At 40.3% G+C, this 24,050-nt stretch overlaps 1 protein-coding gene across 1 annotated transcript in view; it reads left to right on the forward strand.

The window, feature by feature from the left end:
• Positions 1 to 24,050, forward strand: part of ABCB1 (ATP binding cassette subfamily B member 1) — a 68,168-nt gene that overhangs the window by 35,156 nt on the left and 8,962 nt on the right. The window contains exons 15-25 of the mRNA XM_070727439.1: positions 427 to 588; positions 2,119 to 2,298; positions 2,950 to 3,096; positions 9,537 to 9,641; positions 10,437 to 10,514; positions 13,073 to 13,156; positions 13,945 to 14,148; positions 16,184 to 16,284; positions 17,980 to 18,120; positions 21,504 to 21,660; positions 23,081 to 23,278. Of these exons, the coding sequence (XP_070583540.1) occupies positions 427 to 588; positions 2,119 to 2,298; positions 2,950 to 3,096; positions 9,537 to 9,641; positions 10,437 to 10,514; positions 13,073 to 13,156; positions 13,945 to 14,148; positions 16,184 to 16,284; positions 17,980 to 18,120; positions 21,504 to 21,660; positions 23,081 to 23,278 (1,557 nt within the window). The remainder of the gene's footprint in view (positions 1 to 426; positions 589 to 2,118; positions 2,299 to 2,949; positions 3,097 to 9,536; positions 9,642 to 10,436; positions 10,515 to 13,072; positions 13,157 to 13,944; positions 14,149 to 16,183; positions 16,285 to 17,979; positions 18,121 to 21,503; positions 21,661 to 23,080; positions 23,279 to 24,050) is intronic.

Consider the following 24,050-nt stretch of genomic DNA (forward strand, 5'->3'; position numbering starts at 1 on the left):
AAATGACTTGCAATAGTGGTGGATTTTATAGATAGATAGATAGATAGATAGATAGATAGATAGATAGATAGATAGATAAATTCTATTTTGTAATTTTTTTCATTACCATCAATCCTGAAGTATAACCAAAGAAACTTTCAGAAAAAAATAGCTTCCAGTCAAAGAGGTAAATTGCCTAATTGATTACAGTCTAGAAGATTTGGATTTAGTTTTATGCCCTAATATCCTTCTCTCAGAATGATCTTGGACAAATCATTCACTTTTCTGCTTAGTGCAAATATTTATTCATGAAATGCCAATATAGCCATTGCTTTAACAATTTGCAAAGGGTTAAAGGGCAAAAGACATCAGTCTAATTATATTGAATATTAAAATAAAGCAAATGAATATCTCATAGTTTTAATTTAATCTGGATATGTCTTTCAGGTAAGAGAAGGCCGCACAACTATTATAATAGCCCATCGTTTGTCTACAGTCCGAAATGCAGATCTCATCGTTGCTTTTGAAGATGGCATCATTAGAGAGCAAGGAACTCATAATGAGCTTATGAAAAGCAAAGGAGTTTATTTCAAACTTGTCAATATGCAGGTAGGCATCAATTTGTTAATATTTTTTTCTCTTTTCCTTTCTTTCCTTTAAAGATTTAATCTCTCTGGAAAACACACTACCAATATTTTCTTTCTAAAACTTCATTTTGTATCCAACTCAAGAATAAGATTCTTTTATGCTTTAGGTTACGAGACAGCTAAAGCATGGGTAAAATCTGATACTTTGCCACTATTATATTAAAAACAAAGCCAACTGACAAGAAGAGGGTAGGATCAGAATGGTATTTATTGGCAATTTATAGCTGGTGGAGGCCTTCAATTTTCTATCTCCCTTCATTCTGCTATATCCTCCTTAAAAAGCTGGGTAGAGCAATACTATGCTAAGAGTCTGTGCAAATTATTCAATTTACTGGACTCAGCCAGTCTCTATAGACCAGTGATGGCAAACCTTTTTTTCCTTTGGTGCCAAAGGTTCATGCATGCACACTATTGCAGATGTGCAAGTGCCCACACCCATAATTCAATGCTTGGGGAGGGGGAAATGGCCTCCCCTGCCGCCTGGAGGCTTTCTGGAGGCGAAAAATGGCCCATTTCCAAGTAGACCCAATTTTCACCCTCCCCATACTCCAGAGGCTTCCCTGGAGCCTGGGGAGGACAAAATTGCCCTCCCCCACCCCCCGTGAGGCCCTCTGGAAGCTAAAAATGTCCTCCTAAAGCCTCTGGTATGAGCCAAAAATCAGCTGGCTGGTGCACACATGCCGGCAAATAGGTTCGCCATCACTGCCATAGACCTTTGCCTAAGATTGGACCAGTAAAATGGCAGCACAATGTAATGGTGGAAAAGAAGGATAGTGAAATAACATAAAACATTGTAACCCTTTTCATGACCTCTGAAACAGAGGATGCAGGAATTCAAAAAAAGGGGCACTTAATACAAGGCAGGAAATTTTGTGACCATTTAGTTTTCTTCTGGATGAATGGCTAACTCTTTAATTCAGTGATAGAGAAAGTTTCAAATCAGAATTAAATCGAAAAAGACCCTGAGTGTCTTTCCTAGGGCCTAAGCCCTCCACTGTATTTTTTTGTTAATTTGTTTGTTTTTCCTGAGTGAACAGGGCTGCTTTGAAACAGTAGAGGGATAAAGCAACCCGCCATTTTAATTTATAAAAAAATATTGTAGGTTCCACATAGAATTTCAAGCAGCAATTGATCAATCAGGCAAATGCTAAATGTTGCTAGATTCCTACTGTGATAGACAATTCTATTTTACAGCCAGAGTCATTCTGTGGCCAAAAGAATGTCTTCCCAGAGACGCAGTATATATTATTCACATATGAAAGAATAGAATAGAATAAACAGAACTTATTACAAGTAAATGAGAGGGAGGAATGAGGGGAGAAAGAGAAAGGAGAGAAATTATTGTTTTACAGTATCATCATCCATTACAGAATTTCTGATACTAAAGCAAATAAAAATTTATCACTAGCATTATTACATTTCAACTGGATTCTATTCCAGGAGCTATTTGGAGATCTAAAATCTTTTTTGTCACTCCATTCTGTTCTTTCAGGCAGTTTCCACTGAAGTTGAATCAGAAGAGTCAGCAGAAGAAGAATCCCATCTGAAATATAACTCAGAAGAGACAAGCAAAGATCCTTTTTCAAATGAGCTGAGAAGACGTTCTACTCGCAGAAGTCTTAAAAAATCAGCCATGGAGGAAAAAGACCTTGAGGTCCAGACAGTTCAGCCTGTAAGTCTTTGCGGTTTAGAATTGTACATCCTAGGGACAAGTTGTTAATTGTATTTTGTTTCTACAGCTGGGATCTGTAACAAATTGTTCTTCCTGTTTATTGTTCCAGTCAGTCAACAGAACCTGTTTCTGAGGTACTCCATCTGGTTTTCCCACCCAGACATTTGTCTTTCCATCCAGTCATTCCAAATAAGCATGCTTAGTCTTCATTGGGATCATTCACAGCTTTTTTTTCTTCTTTTTACAAGTTTCGATGCATTTTTTGTAGACATTGGGCATGGTTTTGCTGCTTTGACTGCGAAGTGGGGCAGGGTCCCTATACAGGGCTAGGGGTGCCACCCTCCCATCGGCTTCACCCTAGCCAGGCATTCGGTTTTACTTTCACTTTTACCCCAAAATATGCATGTCAGTGATGCATGCCACACAAAATGACTTAAAGAATAGTATGAGGCCTGCAGGCAACAAGTTCATGTTCAAGAGATGCTGGTGGAACTTGCAAAGACTGTTGGGCATATGCAAACTTTTGAAATTTGGGAGGTGGGAATCAATGCTACGATATTAATTTTTAAAATTATATCTCTGTGTGTGCATGTATGCATGGAATCCATGAATAACATGCTAGATTATGTTTCATCTCTTTCCATATTCTAGGATGAAAATCTTCCCAAAGTTTCATTTTTTAAGATTATGAGGTTAAATACATCCGAATGGCCTTACTTTTTAGTGGGAACATTTTCTGCTCTGGTCAACGGAGCCCTGCAACCTGCATTTTCAATTATATTCTCAGAAATCATAGGTGTGAGTATTTGACATATATAATAAATTTTATATTATTCCATGTTATCATATGATAGGTTCTGATTTTAATATTTATTCCTATCCCATGATTTAAACCAGTATTGAATCTTCAAAAAGAAATATTTAAAAATATGGTATAATTCTTAATAGAATTTTTCTGAAATTGAACTAATAGCTTTATAAAATGCATATAGCCTAATGGCTAATATAAAGTTTACGACCAAGGGTTTACTCATGAAATCTCCGTCAGGTTGAACTTTATTCTTGGCAATTGTGTGAATTGATTTTCAAAGTGTTCTTGGCATCAGGTTACAAAGGTAGCTTGCCATTTCCTTTCTTTACGATTTTTCCCTGTAAAACCTGCTAATGAACTCATAACCTTGCTTAATCCTTTTTGTGATTTGGATTGGCAAACAGTTGCCAGTGGCAAATCTTTTCTCTAAACTGATTACCTTATTTTTGGAAGTATAAGACGCACCGGAGTGTAAGACACACTTTAGTTTGGGGGGAGGAAAATAGGGGAAAGAATCTGTTTACCAGATATTCATCCGGCTAGCATCCTTAATCTGGTCAGTTTCAGCACATTATTTTATCCCCTGGTTAGGGCTTTAAAAAACCCTTATTTGGAGAGAGAGTAACAATGAAAGAGCTTGCAAGCCAATAAGAGCTGGGAACAATATTAGAATCTGGCTGGAAGGAAACTTACTTGGAGTAAGTTAGAGTAATGGGGGAAAAAAACTCTGCAAAGACTTAGAGCTTGGAAAACATTATTCGCAGACAATAACAATGAAAGACCTTGCAAGCCGGTAAGAATTGAGAACATTGTTAGCAGCTTGTTAGGGCTGGAAATAAACATTTGGAGCAAGTTAGAACAATGAAAAAAGAAAAAGGTGTGTCTTATACTCCCAAAATTATGGTACCTAACATCTAAGTGTCTACAAAGCTGTCTATAGAGAAAGAATTTCATTGTTTCGTCATGGGAGCTTCTAAGTACAACAGATATAAACCCTGGTCTGTGTCTGATTGTTTTTTTAATGGCCACAGGATTACTAAAAAATAGTGTGTGGTTTATATTTCTATGTGCAATCTTCCATGCCAACTTCCCACAAAGTCAATGGAGAAGGCAAGCAGAAGGTACAAGTTTTTTTCACAGGTTTCCCCTGTTTCCACTGCTTTTTCTCCTGAGAAGCCCCACTTTCTCATATCCTTCAGCATCTGTCTGCACCCTTAAGTGTGCACCTACCACCAGCTCTTCACCACCTACCCATAGCTTCCACCAATTTGCACATGCTCTGTAGTGCTTACACTTGGCCACTGCCGATTTGTCTATGACTCCAGCTGGCAAACTTATCTTCTATACTCCCTGTCTACAGCAACCTACCCCACATTCCATAAGACCTATCGGTGCCCCCCCTACCCCCTGCAGCACATGTGTCTCACCATTCCATAGTGGCAGTCACTGGCAACCTCCATCATCTGGGGTATGCAGCTGTTTGCTTGGGATTCCTGTCCATTTAACAACCAGTGTGATTTTACATATAACAACTAGTATGGATGAGGTTGCCATTGCTAAATAATTTGATATCATGACATCATGCTCTATAGCTACATTGCTTAATGATGGAAACCGTGGCCCCTTTGTAACCTGAAGCCCCTGTATGTCAATGATGAAAGATACAATCATTTTGTATTGAACATGATATGCTTAATATGAAGAGTTTCACCATAAGCATAGCTGAATCACCACATTAGAAGACAATACTCTAATAGGCCCTCTTTCAAGGTTTTTTCTTGGTTGTCTTTCTTATTAACGATATATAGACATCAGTATTGCCTCAACTGCTGAACCATTTGTTCATCAGTTACATGTCCAGCAGGGACTACCGACTACTTTATGTGTACAGTGGTACCTCTATCTAAGAATGCCTCTATTTATTTATTTATTTTATTTATTAGTTGGACTTGTATGCCGCCCCTCTCCGAAGACTCGGGGCGGCTCACAACAAGTAAAAACAGTCACAACAATCCAATTAATTAAAAATATTTAACGATTTAAGAAAAACCCCATGTAATAGCAAACACACACACAAGCATACCATGTATAAATTAACATGCCCAGGGGAGATGTTTAGTTTCCCCATGCCTGACGGCAAAGGTGAGTCTTAAGGAGTTTTCGGAAGGCAGGAAGAGTAGGGGCAGTTCTAATCTCCGGGGGGAGTTGGTTCCAGAGAGCCGGCGCCGCCACAGAGAAGGCTCTTCCCCTGGGACCCGCCAACCGGCATTGTTTAGTTGACGGGACCCGGAGAAGGCCCACTCTGTGGGACCTAATCGGTCGCTGGGATTCGTGCGGCAGGAGGCGGTCTCGGAGATATTCTGGTCCGATGCCATGAAGGGCTTTAAAGGTCATAACCAACACTTTGAATTGTGACCGGAAATTGATCGGCAGCCAATGCAGACTGCGGAGTGATGGTGAAACATGGGCGTACCTAGGTAAGCCCATGACTGCTCTCGCAGCTGCATTCTGCACGATCTGAAGTTTCCGAACACTTTTCAAAGGTAGCCCCATGTAGAGAGCATTACAGTAGTCGAACCTCGAGGTGATGAGGGCATGAGTGACTGTGAGCAATGAGTCCCGGTCCAGATAGGGCCGCAACTGGTGCACCAGGCGAACCTGGGCAAACGCCCCCCTCGCCACAGCTGAGAGATGGTTTTCTAATGTGAGCTGTGGATCGAGGAGGACGCCCAAGTTGCGGACCCTCTCTGAGGGGGTCAATAATTCCCCCCCCCCAGGGTAATGGACGGACAGATGGAATTGTCCTTGGGAGGCAAAACCCACAGCCACTCCGTCTTATCCGGGTTGAGTTTGAGTCTGTTGACACCCATCCAGGCCCCAACAGCCTCCAGGCACCGGCACATCACTTCCACCGCTTCGTTGACTGGGCATGGGGTGGAGATGTAAAGCTGGGTATCATCGGCATATTGATGATACCTCACCCCATGTCCTTGGATGATCTCACCCAGCGGTTTCATGTAGATGTTAAATAGCAAGGGGGAGAGGACCGACCCCTGAGGCACCCCACAAGGGAGAGACCTCGGAGCCGCCCTCTGACCCCCCACTAACACCGACTGCGACCGGCCAGAGAGGTAGGAGGAGAACCACTGAAGAACAGTGCCTCCCACCCCCAGCCCCTCCAACCGGTGCAGAAGGATACCATGGTCGATGGTATCGAAAGCCGCTGAGAGATCAAGGAGCACCAGGACAGAGGATAAACCCCTGTCCCGGGCCCGCCAGAGATCATCCATCAACGCGACCAAAGCGGTTTCTGTGCTGTAACCGGGCCTGAAACCCGACTGCTGGGGACCTAGATAATCAGCTTCTTCCAAGGACCGCTGGAGCTGGAGTGCCACCACCTTCTCGACAACCTTCCCCATAAAGGGAAGGTTAGAGACTGGACGATAGTTGTTAAGTACGGCTGGGTCCAGGGAGGGCTTCTTGAGGAGGGGGCGCACAAGCGCTTCTTTATAGAGTGATGGAAAAACTCCCCTCCCCAAAGAAGCGTTGGTAATCTCCTGGGCCCAGCTCCGTGTCACCTCCCTGCTGGCCGAGACCAACCAGGAGGGACACGGATCCAGTAAGCAGGTGGCAGAACTCACAGCTCCGATGGCCTTGTCCACTTCATCAGGTGTCACCAGATCAAACTCTTCCCAGACAGGTGGACAAGTACGTGCCCCAGTCACCTCGACTGACTCGTTGTCAGTCGACTCTGTTTTACAGTTGGAGTCGAGGTCGGCCCGGATCTGAGCGACTTTATCAGCGAAAAACGTGTTAAACTCCTCGGCACTACTCTGCAAGGGCTTCCCAACTCCCCCATGATTAAGAAGGGAGCGGGTCACCCTAAACAGAGCAGCCGGGCGGGATTCCGCTGATGCAATCAAGGCGGCATGGTACGCGCATCTTGCCGCCTTGAGCGCCACTTTGTAAGTCTTAATAAAAGCTCTTACAAGTGTTCGATCAGATTCGGACCTACTCTTCCTCCATCGCTTCTCTAGACGTTTCTTTTGGCGTTTCAACACCTGGAGCTCCTCGTTGAACCATGGGGCTCTACGGGGTCTAGCGCCGCGGAGAGGTCGCAAAGGCGCAATCCGGTCAAGAACTTTAATAGATAAGAACTGGGTGTTCAAGATTTTTTTGCCTCTCCTCAAGACCCATTTTCCACTTCCAAACCCAAGCCTCCAAAACTGTAAGCAGAAAAGGCTGGGAGAAGCCTCCGTGGGGCCTCTCTAGGAATCTCCTGGGAGGAAACAGGTCAGGAAAAGGGGAGGGAGAAGTCTTTGTGGGGCCTCTCTAGGAATCTCCTGGGAGGAAACAAGGCCAGAAAAGGCAGGGAGAAGCCTCTGTGGGGCCTCTCTAGGAATCTCCTGGGAGAAAACAGGGCCGAAAAAGGTGGGGATAAGCTTCCATCGGTCCTCTCTAGGAATCTCCTGGGAGGAAACAGGGCCTCCACCCTCCATGTGGTTTCCCAATCGCACACATTATTTGCTTTTACATTGATTCCTATTGAAAAAATTGCTTCTTCTTACAAACTTTTCTACTTAAGAACCTGGTCACCGAACGAATTAAATTCGTTAGTAGAAGTACCACTGTATTGCCTAAATACATGATTATTGGCCAGTTTAACACCCAAGAGCACTAATCCTTTGCTCAACCATGGAAGAGAATTTATGTAAACTATCAATGAGTATATTAAAAAAAATTCAATAAAAAGAAAAAAACTGGTCAACACATTATAATTGCCCAATGCACTCCAAAATACCAGGTAGGCATTAGGCATTTAATTTCTTTCCTGAAGCGCCTGCCAAAATGCCCTCTGGAGAGTAATGCCAATTGCCAGGGAATCTGCCGGTCATAGGAGAGAGTAACCAAGAAGAACTGGATACTTATTTATTTATTTATTAAATTGTATGCCATCCCTCTCTGTAGATACATTTCAGCCACTGACTGAGCCAATATTTTCAGTGAAGTGTTATGGATTATTATATTGGTAGAAGAAAGAAAGCTTTCCTTTCAAACTAAAACAGATTTAATATTAGATTAAACTGCCATAAGATACACTAGAATTGAGAATTGAACAATGTCATGCGGACTTATCCTTTAAAAAGTATTAAAAGAGGTTTTCATTTTGTGGTTGTCAGAACATAAAATGTTATATCATCTAGGCCAGTGTTTTTCAACCAGTGTGCCGCGAAGAAGGAAGCTCAGGTTCCAGTCTCGCAACTTTTTGCTGAGGGCGCGAAGAGCAAAAAGTTGCAAGACCGAAAGCTGAGCTTCCTTCTTTGCGCCTTCCAAGTTTTCTGGCAACTGCAGTGCCCCGCCCGAATGGAGCTTCCCTGGTGGCGGTGGCAGGTGATTTTGGGGCCCAGCAGGAGGGTGCCGGCAGCAGCGGCACCGGGCAGTAGTTGTGGGGCGGTGGCTGCGAGCAGTCGGCAACAGCGGCATTGGGCAGTAGCTGCAGGGGGGCGGCAGGGTGGTTGGCTGTGAGCAGGAGCTCCAGGACGGAGGCACCCACGGTGGCAGCTGGATGTGTTGCTGGATGCCATACATGCTGGTGCTGCGGGGCTGGCACTGGCCCACTGCGCTGGGCCGAGAGGGAGGTGCCAGTCCCGCGCCCATGCCTAGTTACTGCCTGATGCCGCTTTTGCCGGCGTGGTGCACGAGAGAGAGAGAAAAAGAGAGAGGGGGAGAGAGAAAGAAAGCAAGAGAGAGAGAGAAAGAAAGAAAGCGAGAAATAAAGAGAGTGAGAGAAAGAAAGAAAGAGAGAGAAAGAAAGCAAGAGACAGAAAGAGAGAGAAAGAAAGAGAGAGAGAAAGAGAGAAAGCAAGCAAGAGAGAGAGAGAAAGCAAGCAAGAGAGAGAGAAAGAAAGAGAGAGAGGGAGAATAGGAGAGAGTGAGAGAGAATAGGAGAGAGTGAGAGAGAATAGAGAGAAAAAAGGGGAGAAAAAAGAGAAACGAGAAAATGATTGAGAATGAGAAGATGAGAGGACCGAGAGGGAAACAAAAGAGAGAGAGGAGTGACTCTTGATTTAAAGCATATGATAAAAAGCACCCAAAGAATAAGAGAGGGGAAAAAACCAGCCCCCACCTAGTTTTGGAAAGAATAAGAAAGAAAAACCCCCAGCCCTCACCTGTTTTTGAAAATGGTTCGAGTGTGTATACACACACACACACACACAAAGGGGGAGAAGACAGGGATGGAAAGGGAGGAGAGTGTCATAGAGTGTCATTTTGTGTCATTTTGGTTGGTGGTGTGCCCCAGGATTTTGTAAATGTAAAAAATGTGCCGTGGCTCAAAAAAGGTTGAAAATCACTGATCTAAGCAATATGTAATACTATATTGCAAGTGAATGAAATAAAATTAAGGCTGAAATTATTGTTTCCATAGATTTTTGCAAGCACAGATTCCAAATTTTTGCGTGACAAGAGCAATCTCTATTCACTGCTGTTCTTAGGACTTGGCGTTGTTTCCTTCATTACCTTTTTTCTTCAGGTAGGTTTCATTGTTTTATTCTTATCATTTTAGATGGATTCTAAAACTATCCAGGAAGAAGAAAAACCTAAAGGGATTACTACCAATTCAGGGGCAGATTTGTGATCTTCAGATATATAGCATTCTAGAGCTATTATTAAATCAGGAAAAACAATAGTTTTTCTCATGAGGTTCTTTTGGTATACCTATCTGGTCTGAATTTTGGATAAGTTTCCTTATATTAAGGGAAACTGTTTTGATGCTTGAGTGGCTATATGGAAATTTAGTACTTTAATTATGGAAAGTAAAACATTGTGCCTGAGTCTTAATGTAGTGATTTTAAATTATTCTATTGGCGTTTTAAATTATTCTTTTTCATGATAATTTAACAATCATTGAAGCATGTAGCACAATATTAGTCTAATTAAAATGTTATGTTCTCTAATCATATTTACTTTAGGAAGCCAATTTAAGTTGGAAAGGAAATGGTCCAAATGGGGAGAGAACTAAATATGTTGGACTTTAGTCAAACAATTGTTTGCATGGGTAGTTACAGAATGTGTTCAGAAAAGAATAGATAATGGCCACAATGGTGCTATTGGAGTTTCATCTATTATTTTATAGAGAGAGCTCAAAAACCAACAGAACATTAAAACATTCTGTTATTTTTATTTTGTTTTTACTATTCCCTGTGAATGTTTGTTTTCTAGGAATTTTATTTTCTCTCTTTTAAAAAGAGCAATGTGGTACTCTTCCATTTAGCTTTGTGTTACTTTTATATTTGCCACAATGAAGTACAATATTTTTCTCTTTCAGGGCTTCAGTTTTGGCAGAGCTGGAGAGATTCTTACAATGAAGCTACGTTCCATGGGATTCAAAGCAATACTTAGACAGGTATGTAGAAGAAATATGCCCATTTGTTTTTCATAGAAACATAGAAGTCTGACGGCAGAAAAAGACCTCATGGTCCATCTAGTCTGCCCTTATACTATTTTCTGTATTTTATCTTAGGATGGATATATGTTTATCCCAGACATGTTTAAATTCAGTTACTGTGGATTTATCTACCACGTCTGCTGGAAGTTTGTTCCAAGGATCTACTACTCTTTCAGTAAAATAATATTTTCTCATGTTGCTTTTGATCTTTCCCCCAACTAACTTCAGATTGTGTCCCCTTGTTCTTGTGTTCACTTTCCTATTAAAACACACTTCCCTCCTGAACCTGCTTTTATATTAGTCATAGCATATTGTACATTCCAAAATGTATGGATACATGTATACAAAACATGTATCCAAGGAGTAATGTGAATTGTATTTATTAAACAATGCTTTTCCTTATGGTGTAATGGCATAATAAATAATTTAAAATAATAGGTGACATGGTATGCACTTTGGGGTTTTTCCGAAAGCAAATCCAGCAATGGTTTAAATGGCAGCTTTCTTATTTAAAACAGTCTCAAAATTCATCACAGAGAGTTTCCTATTTTATTTGAGAAATTTATATGAGTGCCCACTTGTCTACAGAGATTCTGCATGGCTTATAAGCGGTTATTAATTATTATTAATAATACGATTTTTAGAAATTAGCTATTATACAGGGTTTCTAATCTACTACAGTTATTGAAACAGAGTGTAGAATTGGTTAGTTGCTGAACCAGGTTTGTAGAGATTAAAGTTTAAATCTAAAATTAGATTATTAAAATTATCAGTAAATTTGACTTTTGCTACGGGGAAAATATGGTAGCCTTATGTTGAATCCGATAAGGAAACATGATGTATAAGCCTAAATAAAAAACATTGAATTAATATACAAATTAATATACAAATGAATAATGCAAATTAACAACATTGCTTTCTGATGTCAATCAGTGGGATAAATACTTAATTCAATTGTATAGATTTTTTCCCCTAAACATTCTCCGTAATAGGGACCCTACTTCTATGAAACATTTAATGTTGTGCTATATTGCATTAGTTTTTAAAAATTCCTCATTAGTTCTTATTAATAACAATACACTTTTTCTATTCATTTTTCATCATTTGGGGTATTTTTGTTTTTATGGGTTTCTCTTCCTCCTTCTTGGAAAAAAAAATCTAGAAATTTCATGTGAAATCATTATCATAGCAAAAGGTATTCTAAGGTATAGCAAAAGGTATTCTTCTAAAGCTAAAGCATGTTAAGGACATGAAATAAAGGGTATAAAGAAGAAGTTGAATATTGAGATTATTGTTTTAGATCTTTCTTTCTTTCTTTCTTTATTTATTCATTCATTCATTCATTCATTCATTTATTTATTAGATTTGTATGCCGCCCCTCTCCGTAGACTCGGGGCGACTCACAATACAATAAAACAGTTCATGACAAATCTAATAATTTACAATTTAAAATATTTTAAAAACCCCATTATTAAAAAGACATACATACAAATATACCATACATAAATTATATAGGCCCGGGGGAAATATCTCAGTTCCCCCATGCCTGACGACAAAGGTGAGTTTTGAGAAGTTTACGAAAGGCAAGGAGGGTAGGGGCAGTTCTAATCTCTGGGGGGGAGCTGGTTCCAGAGAGTTGGGGCCACCACAGAGAAGGCTCTTCCCCTGGGGCCCGCCAACCGACATTGTTTAGTTGACGGGACCTGGAGAAGACCAACTCTGTGAGACCTAATTGGTCGCTGGGATTCGTGCAGCAGAAGGCGGTCTCGGAGATATTCTGGTCCTATAAGTATGTCTTTGGGAAATAAGAGGTCTTGTATAGCTTTAAAAATCCTCTAATCTTTCAACAGTTTCAAAAAAGAACTCTCATAAACATAGTTCCCTCTAAGCTGAGCAGTGAGCAATCGCTCACTTAAAAATAATCATCAACTCAGAGTTTTCCAAACCTGCCCAGAAGCCGAGAGGGAAAGAGTGAGAGGGAAGGAGAGAGAGAGGAAGAGAGGAAGAGAGAGAAACAGATAGAAAAAAGAGAGGAAGGAAAAGAGAAAGAAAAAGAATGGGAGTAAGGAAGAGAGAAAGAAAATCAAAATCTAGTTTGAAACTAGCTCAACTATTTAAGTGGCATTTTGATATTGATAGAGTTGCCCTATTATGAGCTCACTGTTATAGACACACAGTACAGTATTTTATTTTGAAATTCTCTGAGGCAAAACAGGGTGGGTTTTTTGTTTGTTTGTTTGTTCGTTTGTTTGTTTGTTTATTTATTTATTTATTTATTTATTATTTCTGTGCCGCTCAGTCCCGAAGGGACTGCCGCTCAGACACTATACTTTTCCGCCCACCCCAAAAAGAAATTAGAGGGAACACTGCTCATAAATTCATGAAAAGGAATTGTAGTAATTATAATGCAGCGTAGACTTTATCGCAGCTTGTTTCTACCTAAATTCCGATCTTTTATTTAACCTGATTTGAAAAGTTTCATTTGAAAATAAATCGATATTTGAAATGTTTTATAGGATATCAGTTGGTTTGATAATCCAAAAAACAGTACTGGAGCCCTAACTACAAGACTTGCAAATGATGCTTCTGAAGTAAAAGGTGTAAGTAACAACACATTTCCAATCTGTTGCCAGAGCTTTTCGACATTATCCAAAATAGAAAATTAACCATGGATTAACTATTTGCTGTGACAAACATACAAGTGTGAAGTTCCTAATGGATGGTTTAGATTGTATCAGTCGGAAAGAAAGGAAGCAGACAACAAATTTATTGTTGTGAGCCGCCCCGAGTCTACGGAGAGGGGCGGCATACAAATCTAATAAATAAAAAAAATAAAAAAATAAAATGCTATTGAATACTTTCCACTGCAGTTTTCCACTGGTATCTGTATGAAGAGTCCATTTATTAAATTTATTTATTTATTTATTTATTTTATTTATTCATTTGTCCAATACACAAATACATAGGAAGAAAAGAGACATGAAGTAATATATATAAGGGTAAAAGTGAACATAGAGGAGATATATGAAAGGAAGAAAATATATATAATATATGAGATAAAGGAAAGACCATTGGACAGGGGACGAAAGGCACAGTAGTGCACTTATGTACGCCCTTTAATGGCCTCTTAGGAACCTGGAGAGGTCAATCGTGGACAGTCTAAGGGAGAAATGTTGGGGGTTAGGGGTTGACACTATTGAGTCCGGTAATGAGTTCCACGCTTCGACAACTCGATTGTTAAAGTCATATTTTTTACAGTCAAGTTTGGAGCGGTTCGTATTAACTTTGAATCTGTTGCGTGCTCTTGTGTTGTTGCGGTTGAAGCTGAACTAGTCATTGACCGGTAGGATGTTGTTTTAACGTTCTTTTTCTCCCCTTCTTTTCTCAGGCCACAGGGGAAAGGTTAGGTATGATTGCTCAAAACATTGCTAATCTTGGGACTGGAATTATTATATCCTTTGTCTATGGCTGGCAACTTACCCTTTTGCTACTGGCTCTTGTGCCAATCATTGCTGTAGCAGGGCTCATTGAAATCAGGATGTTATCTGGACATGCTGAGAAAGATAAGAAGGAACTTCAAGGGGCAGGCAAGGTAAGTTTTTGATCAATCATTCTCTTGAATAGCAAATTCAAATACAGTAGTCCCTCGCTATACCGCGCTTCACCTACTGCGGCTTCACTTCATCGCGGGTTTCTGAGGAAGTCGATCGGCAGATTTAAACAGCTCGCCGAACTCGATCGGCAGGTTTTTCAAAAAAAATATATATCTAAAATTGTAAATACTGTATTTAAATACTGTATCTAAAATAAATACTGTGTGGGAAGGGTTTATAAACACTTAAAACAATGAAAACTTACCAAACAATTACAATATAAATACTTAAATAAGTACTATCAGTCGATAAATTCCCCATCGCGGATTTCACCTATCGCGGCCAGGTCTGGAACGTAACACCAGCGATAGGTGAGGGACTACTGTACTGGTGAACTAGCTGTATTGAAACCAAGAAAAAATACTGATATATAAAGCCAATTTAATCTTTCTTGATTCTCTGTCAAGCTATAGTAGCCTTTTTTCCATTTGTTGGATATTTCAGGATTACATCTTCTAGTACTACTTCTACTACTAGATTACTACTAGGGATTCTGGGAATCCCTAGTAGAAATGAGGCGGAGCTCCTGCCTCACAATCAGGAGGTTGAGAGTTTGATCCTAGATAGAGGCAAATGTTAGAGTATCCTGCTTGGGCAGGGGTTGGACTAAATGACCTGCAAGGTCTCTTCCAACTATGTTAATCTAATGAATGCATCTGATGAAATCAAGGTGTCAGGCTGGGGGAGTTTGCATCACAACAGAGGACTAATTGGTTGATAAACTCCTGTTTGTGAATATACATTGATCTTGCATCAAGTTTTGTTTAATTTGAATATCTACCGCATTGTTTCCCTTTTTCTTGTATTTGGAAGAAAATCTTCAAGACAATTTTTAAATTTATCCTCCTTCCCAGGTTGTTCTTCAGGTCAAAGTACAGTATATTGCATATCTTACCTGTTGCTAATGCTACAGTTTAATGCTGCAACTAATGTTTCTTCCTTCATCATAGTGATTAGATTGATTCTGGCTACATTCCCAGGATTTCGAATGAGAATGAGTTTTCCTCTGACTCATCCTTAGAATGAGAACGAATTTCCCTTTGACTTCCAATCCTGCACATAAAACTGTTCAAAAAAAGAAGCAAAGGACATTTACAGTAGTCATCAAATTCTGATAATATTAGATTTTGCCCAGGAGCCTTCCGAAAATAAGGAAATCAGAATGCAGTCTCGGCTCCTCAAAAACATCTCTACCTGTATTCAGTCATAATTTTGGCTTAGTGTTATAAATTGAACCATAATATTTGTGGCTTATTCAATAAAACATATCTAAGTTGTCTATTAATTTTTTATAAGTTATGTTCTGTTATGCTCTGTCAATGCTTAAAACAAATACCTGGAAGACCTGTGTTCTAATTCCAAAATTCAAATTTGGGGGCAAATATAAAAAACTATTTTGATATAGTACTAGACAAGAGGACGGTGTTATTAATTTTGTAGATTTTTCCCCCCAATATTTTTTCTTCGGGGTGATGGTTTTAAAATGTCGTCCTGATATGTTAGATTAGAAAATGCCAATTTTGTAAACAGTGTTCTAAATCTAAAATTCAAATTGGAGAGTTCATTATTTTCTGTTACTACAATGTTCCCTCGATTTTCATGAGGGATGCGTTTTGAGACCGTCCGCGAAAGTCGAATTTCCGCAAAGTAGAGATGCGGAAGTAAATACACTATTTTTGGCTATGAACAGTATCACAAGCCTTCCCTTAACACTTTAAACCCCTAAATTGCAATTCCCCATTCCCTTAGAAACCATTTAGATTATTACTCACCATGTTTATTTATTAAAGTTTATTTAAAAAAATATTTATTAAAGGCAGACGAAAGTTTGGCAGGAAAAACCGTGGTATAGGGAAAAAACCCGCAAAGTATTTTTTAATTAATATTTTTGAAAAAACGTGGTATAGACTTTTCGCGAAGTTCGAACCCATGAAAATCGAGGGAACACTGTACTATATTTTTTGCATTTTATAGATTGCAACAGAAGCTATTGGAAATATTCGAACAGTAGTTTCCCTCACTCAAGAAAGAAAATTTGAACAAATGTATGGAGAAAGTTTGAAAGGACCTTACAGGTATGAAATATTAAAATGTCTTGCCAACATTTGAAAAACAATGACTATTTTATCACAGGTTTTATCAAATATTTTATCACAGGTTTTATCAAATATTTTATCACAGGTTTTATCAAATATTTTATCACAGGTTTTTCCAATGTAGTGCCCTCCACTTGTAACAAATTACAACATCCATAATCCTCTAGAAGAGGGGTCAGCAATCTTAAAGAGCCATTTGGACCCACTTCCCACAAAAAAGAAAACTTCGGGTACCACAAAACCTGGGTTGAAGTGGCCAACTGGATGTCACTCACTCATTCCCACCGAGTCACATGACTGCCACCCACACCCAGCTGGTCATTAAGGCAGACAACTGGTTGTTAAAAAACACTGGGAGCCACAAAACCCTTTCATTTCCTCACTCCTTCTTTATCTCCGCCCCTCTCTCCCCTCTATCTCTCTGTGTATCTGTCTCTCTCCCACCTCTCTCCCTCCCCTCTATATCTCTGTGTATATGTGTTTGTATCTCTCCCTCCACCTCTCTCCCTCTCTATTTCCCCACTAGTCTCTCTCTCTCTTTCTCTCCGTCTCCCTGTCTCCACATCTCTCTGTATCTCTCTGTGTATCTATGTCTCTCTCCTCCCCCCGTGTCTCTCTCTTTCTGCATGCCTCTTTTACCCTCTCTCTGATTCTGATTCCCTGGGGCACTCTTGCAGTGCTTTGCACACCCTAGTGAACTTTAGCATGCTTCACATTGGGGGAGATGGAGTCCCCTACTCCTCTTGGAGCCCATTACAACATGGAGCCACAAAGCAACTCTGTCTCTCTCTCTCCTGGCAACAGGATGCGGCTTACAGTTCTGTACCCAAAGCAGTGGGAGGCAAGGGCTGCCTTGAGCCAAATGAGGCCCAAAGGCAAATATAGGGCTACTTTGTTCTTGCAATAAGGCTCCTGACATCACCTTGCCACATCCCCTCCCAACCCAGCAGCTCCGAGTGCAGAAGGCCTGATCTCCACCCCCAAGCAGCAGGAGGCAAAGGCTGTCGTGGTTGGTAAATCCACAGTAACTGAATTTAAACATGTCTGGGATAAACATATATCCATTGTAAGATGAAATACAGGAAATAGTATAAGGGCAGACTAGATGGACCATGAGGTCTTTTTCTGCCGTCAGTCTTCTATGTTTCTATGTTTCTATGTCTTGAGCACAACTGGAGTACTGTGTTTAGTTCTGGAGACCTCATCTACAAAAAGATATTGACAAAATTGAACGGGTCCAAAGATGGGCTACAAGAATGGTGGAAGGTCTTAAGCATAAAATGTATCAGGAAATACTTAATGAACTCAATCTGTATAGTCTGGAGGACAGAAGGAAAAGGGGGGACATGATCGAAACATTTAAATATGTTAAAGGGTTAAATAAGGTTCAGGAGGGAAATGTTTTTAATAGGAAAGTGAACACAAGAACAAGGGGACACAATCTGAAGTTAGTTGGGGGAATGATCAAAGGCAACATGAGAAAATATTATTTTACTGAAAGAGTAGTAGATCCTTGGAACAAACTTCCAGCAGACATGGTTGGTAAATCCATATTAGAAAATATTAACATGTATTATTAATATGGAATTCTGATGGATTTTATTTTATTGATAAATGGGTAGGAAATGTATCAGCATACAAAAAACTCAGCTTTTTCCCATTTTTTTGTTGCAGAAATTCTATAAAGAAAGCACATCTTCACGGACTAACTTTTGGCATTTCCCAAGCAATGTTGTACTTCTCCTATGCTGGCTGTTTTCGTTTTGGTGCTTATCTTATTGTGAATAGATATATGGATTTTAAGGACGTATTCTTGTATGTAACACTGCAATATTTAAAAAATTATTTCAATTGTGTCATGGTATATTAGAATAACATCTAATGCTAGAATGAATAGCCTTGGAGGACAGTTAAAACCTTTGAAAAGTGTTGAAAACCTTTGAAAAGTGTTCGGAAACTTCAGATCATGCAGAATGCAGCTGCGAGAGCAGTCATGGGCTTCCCCAAATATGCCCATGTTACACCAACACTCCGCAGTCTGCATTGGTTGCCGATCAGTTTTCGGTCACAATTCAAAGTGTTGGTTATGACCTATAAAGCCCTTCATGGCACCAGACCAGATTATCTCAGGGACCGCCTTCTGCTGCACGAATCCCAGTGACCAGTAGGGTCCCACAAGTGGGCCTTCTCCGGGTCCCGTCAACTAAACAATGTTGTTTGGTGGGACCCAGGGGAAGAGCCTTCTCTGTGGCGGCCCCGGCCCTTTGGAACCAACTCCCCCAGAGATTAGAATTGCCCCCACCCTCCTCACCTTTCGTAAACTTCTTAAAACCCACCTCTGCAGTCAGGCATGGGGGAACTGAGATATTATTTCCCCCTAGGCCTTTACAATTTACGCATGGTATGTCTGTATGCATGTTTGGTTTTTATAATAAGGGTTTTTTAAGTTATTTTAGTATTGGATTGGATTGTTACATGCTGTTTTTATCATTGTTGTTAGCCGCCCCGAGTCTATGGAGAGGGGCGGCATACAAATCCAATCAAGAAAGAAAGAAAGAAAGAAAGAAAGAAAGAAAGAAAGAAAGAAAGACTTGAGAGAAAGAGTAATGTTTATGTGGAATGAATGATCTACCGGGCAAAAATTAAACAAAAGAATGAGTAACTTGATTCTTATAATAAATGGAGATATTTACCTATACTCTTCCTTTCTTTGACTGACCATTTAAGGAGAACAAAGGTTGTGTATTAAGAGTAAAAAAATAGCATTCTTACATAAGGAATAAAATTTGTAGATCAGGAATGCTAAGAAATCATGATAAAAAGCAATATTGACCAATTTAAATGAATATTTGGAGTATCTGAATATGATGGCGATCTGAAAATCGGGGAGCTACATCTCTGGAAAGAGCATTACTTTTCCCAACAATTATTTAATCATTTAATTAAAAGAGGAAATATACACATTTCATATTTCAATTATTAAAAAGGCAGGTAGCTAATACTTGACTTAGCTTTTGCATAGCTATTTTGAGGGGTTTTTTTTGCATATGCAGCTTTTTCCAGAATAGAATAAAAGCAATGATGGCAAACCTTTATTCCCTCAGGTGCCGAAAACATGTGTGCACACACTATCGTGCCTGCACAAGTGCTCACACCCATAATTCAATGCCTGCGGAGGTCAAAAATTGCCTCCTCTGCCCCCCGGAGACCTTATGGAGGCCAGAAATAACCCACTTCCCAACTTCTGATAGGCCCAATATGCCCAGTTTTCACCCTCCCCAGGCTCCAGAGACTTCTCTGGAGCTGGGGAGGGCAAAAACGCCCTCTCCTTTCCTCCAGAAGCCAAAAATGCCCTCCCAGAGGCTCTGTGTGAGCCGAAACCCGGTGGCCAGTGCACATGTGTGTGCTGGAGCTGAGGTAGGCAATGGCTTGTGTGCCGGCAGATATGGCTCCGCATGCCACCTGTGGCACCCGTGCCATAGGTTCGGCATTACTGATCTATAGTATTATATGACAGTGATGAACCTATGACATTCCACAAAATTTGGGTAAGTGACAGCATTTCACCAACACCTATAACAATTATTTGTAAAGCATGCCCCATTCAATTCAATTCAATTCAATTTATTAGATTTGTATGCCGCCCCTCTCCAAAGACTCGGGGCGGCTCACAACAATAATAAAAACAATATAACAGTGAACAAATCTAATATTAAAAGAAAAGATATATAAAACCCCAACAATTAAAACCATACAACACATACATACCAAACATAAAATATAAAAACCTGGGGGAGGTGTCTCAATTCCCCCATGCCTGGCGATATAGGTGGGTCTTGAGTAATTTGGAAAGACAAGGAGGGTGGGGGCTGTTTTAATCTCTGGGGGGAGTTGATTCCAGAGGGTCGGGGCTGCCACAGAGAATGCTCTTCCCCTGTGGCCCGGCAAACGTCATTGTTTAGTTGACGGGACCTGGAGAAGGCCAACTCTGTGGGACCTTATCGGTCACTGGGATTCGTACGGTAGCAGACGGTTCCGGAGGTACTCAGGTCCATTGCCATGTAGGGCTTCTTGTGTGATTTGGGGAGGCTGCATGAGAATAGAGCATGAAAATAGGGGTGATGTTTCCTTATATAATACATAGCACCACGCATTATTGACTGCATTTTTTACAAAACGAATTATTTTAAAAATTGTTTCTCTTTTGCTCCAGAGGGTGCTAATGACACATCAGCAGAGTCAAGTTAGGCATTTTCTGAATTTTTAAGTTACTGAACTAGGTCAATCTTCCACAACCTGGTCCCTTCCAAATGTATTAGCAATATTATTCCATAAGTTCCCAGCCATTATGATAGCTTCTCATTAACAAGAAACAAAATAATAAAATGTGCATATAAATATTATAATCATATCCCATCTATCCCATTATAATCATATCCCATTTCTGCAGCAAAAACTTCAGAAGAGAAGGATTTAGGGGTAGTGATTTCTGACAGTCTCAAAATGGGTGAGCAGTGTGGTCGGGCGGTAGGAAAAGCAAGTAGGATGCTTGGCTGCATAGCTAGAGGTATAACAAGCAGGAAGAGGGAGATTGTGATCCTGCTATATAGAGTGCTGGTGAGACCACATTTGGAATACTGTGTTCAGTTCTGGAGACCTCACCTACAAAAAGATATTGACAAAATTGAATGGGTCCAAAGGGGCTACAAGAATGGTGGAAGGTCTTAAGCATAAAACGTATCAGGAAAGACTTAATGAACTCAATCTGTATAGTCTGGAGGACAGAAGGAAAAGGGGGGGGACATGATCGAAACATTTAAATATGTCAAAGGGTTAAATAAGGTTCAGAAGGGAAGTGTTTTTAATAGGAAAGTGAACACAAGAAGAAGGGGACACAATCTGAAGTTAGTTGGGGGAAAGATAAAAAACAACGTGAGAAAATATTATTTTACTGAAAAAGTAGTAGATCCTTGGAACAAACTTCCAGCAGACGTGGTCGGTAAATCCACAGTAACTGAATTTAAACATGCCTGGGATAAACATAGATCCATCCTAAGATAAAATACAGGAAATAGTATAAGGGCAGACTAGATGGACCATGATGTCTTTTTCTGCAATCAGTCTTCTATTTTTCTATGTTTCTATCTCTTTAGTAATGTAATGTGTGCTTGTCCTGTTTTCTTATTTTGCTGTTTCAGAGTATTTTCCTGCATTGTATTTGGTGCCATGGCCGTGGGGCAGACCTTTTCATTCACACCAGATTATGCCAAAGCCAAGATATCTGCTGCTCAATTGTTCATGTTATTTGAAAGAGTTCCATCAATAGATAACTATAGTGAGGAAGGAAAGAAGCCTGTAAGTTGATTTTCCAACATAATTTCAGCACTTGATTTAGCCACTGTGAGGACTGTAGCTAATGAGTTATTTATTGCTAGATTTAAAAGACGTTAAGGTTCCAGGTAGCATCCGAACTAAATCAAGTCAAAATGCTCCTCAAAGTTCCAGTTTATTGCCGGAGCCATCCTGGCATTTACACTGGGAAACCTGAATTTGAGTTTCCCACATAGTTGAAAGTTCACATCCCTTGTCCCCCACCCACAAACATTGCCCATTCAGATTGTGCCAGCATGGCAAGACCTCCCTCCACTTCCGCCCAGGTGGGTGGGCATAGGATGGCCTTGAACCACTCAAAATAATGCTTTGTGGCTGCATCTGTTTCCTCGTGAAAATCACCCCTACCAAGTTCCTATAAACATCAGGCCTTCTATAGATAGTGTGGCCAGCTGTTAATTTATCACCAACTTCTGCACTGGCTTGAGACAAGATTAATTTGCCATATTATTCCAATATATACAATTTAATAAATCATCAGCCTTCTTTTAATGGGCATAGATTATATGCCCATGAACCCTGTATATTACAATGTATATAATGGTACATGGAATTCTGCTATTGATGAGTAATTAAAATGCAAAAAATCAAGATACTGCATTCTTCACATTATCTTATTGATTTCTATCATCCAGATTTGTTGATTTGTTTAGTCAAGGTTTTGTTAAAATTGTTCAATTATCAGAATTCCTAGACAGAAATATAAAGTTGTAAACCCAGCACGTCTGGATTGTGCAAGAATAATACGTTTATTTAGAAGTCATTCCTCAGTGCCATCTGACTTCTGAGGCTATAATATTACATTGCAGCTCTTTTGATCTTAGAAGGTATTGCTTTAATTTGAATAGTACAGTGTTCCCTCGATTTTCGCGGGTTCGAACTTCGCGAAAAGTCTATACCACGGTTTTTCAAAAATATTAATTTAAAAATACTTTGTGGTTTTCCCCCCTTTACCACGGTTTTTCCTGCCCGATGATGTCATATATCATCACCAAACTTTGGTCCACCTTTAATAAATATTTTTTTAAAATAAATTTTAATAAAGAAACATGGTGAGTAATAATCTAAATGATTGCTAAGGGAATGGGAAATTGCAATTTAGGGGTTTAAAGTGTTAAGGGAAGGCTTGTGTTACTGTTCATAGCCAAAAATAGTGTACTTCCGCATCTCTACTTCACGGAAATTCAACTTTCGCGGGTGGTCTCGGAACGCATCCCCCGCGAAAATCGAGGGAACACTGTATCTATTAGTTTTAGCGAAGGAAAGTTACAAAATAATTTGAATGGTTAATACCACTAGAACTGCTTGCTTTGCTTTTAATATGTCTCTTTTATGTATTTGTTAACCATTTGTCTTAACTGTATGGATGTTGCTTGGCTTTTAGGACACAATTAATAGCAATGTAGCATTTAAGGAAGTGTTCTTCAACTATCCAACCCGCCCAGACGTTCCAGTACTTCAAGGTCTAAATATTGCAATAGAGAAGGGGCAAACCCTAGCGCTTGTGGGAAGCAGTGGCTGTGGAAAAAGCACACTGGTCCAGTTGCTTGAAAGATTCTATGATCCCCTCGGTGGAGAAGTGGTAAACTCATTTAGATTTTGCTTATATTGTTTTCAGAATTCAAATTTATGTAATGTGATGCTAGATAATAAAACATTCCTACCAGAATTGAATCCTGGGTGCCAAAAGGTGATACCATTTCATTATTTTTTTTAAAAAAAAAGTTATCTCCCCCCCTTTGGGAATTTTTAATATCTTTAGAAAAAGGTAACCCTATTGGAATTCATGCTGTGGCATAGGAATAAAGACTGAGGTCCCATCTCTTACTCTGGGTCATTGTCCTTCAAGCCTTTCCTGAAGGCACCCTCGTGTCAAGAATAGCTTAGGGCAGTGATGTTGAACCTAGGGAAGAGGTGCCACAGGTGGCATGCGGAGCCATATCTGCTGGCATGTGAGCCGTTGCCCTAGATCAGCTCCAACATGCATGTGTGTGCCAGCCAGCTGGTTTTGGGCTCGCACTGAGGGCTCTGGGAGGGCACTTTTGGCTTCCAGAAATCCTCTGAGGGGATGGGGGTGGCCGTTTTTACCCTCCTCAGGATCCAGGGAAGCCTTTGGAGCCTGGGAAGGGCGAAACATGAGCCTATTGAGCCCACCAGAAGTTGGCAAACAGGCCATTTTTGGTCTTCAGAGGGCCTCCGGGAAGTGGGGGGAAGCTGCTTTCGCCCTCCCCGAGCATTGAATCGTGGGTGTGGGCACTTGCGGATGCTCACACTCTTTTGGCATCCGAAGAAAAAAAAAGTTCTCCATCACTGGTTTAGGGTGAATTTAGGGTACATGTGCCACAGGTGGCACA

The sequence above is a fragment of the Erythrolamprus reginae genome, chromosome Z, assembly GCF_031021105.1.
Source record: "Erythrolamprus reginae isolate rEryReg1 chromosome Z, rEryReg1.hap1, whole genome shotgun sequence".
Taxonomy (NCBI): Eukaryota; Metazoa; Chordata; class Lepidosauria; order Squamata; family Dipsadidae; genus Erythrolamprus; species Erythrolamprus reginae.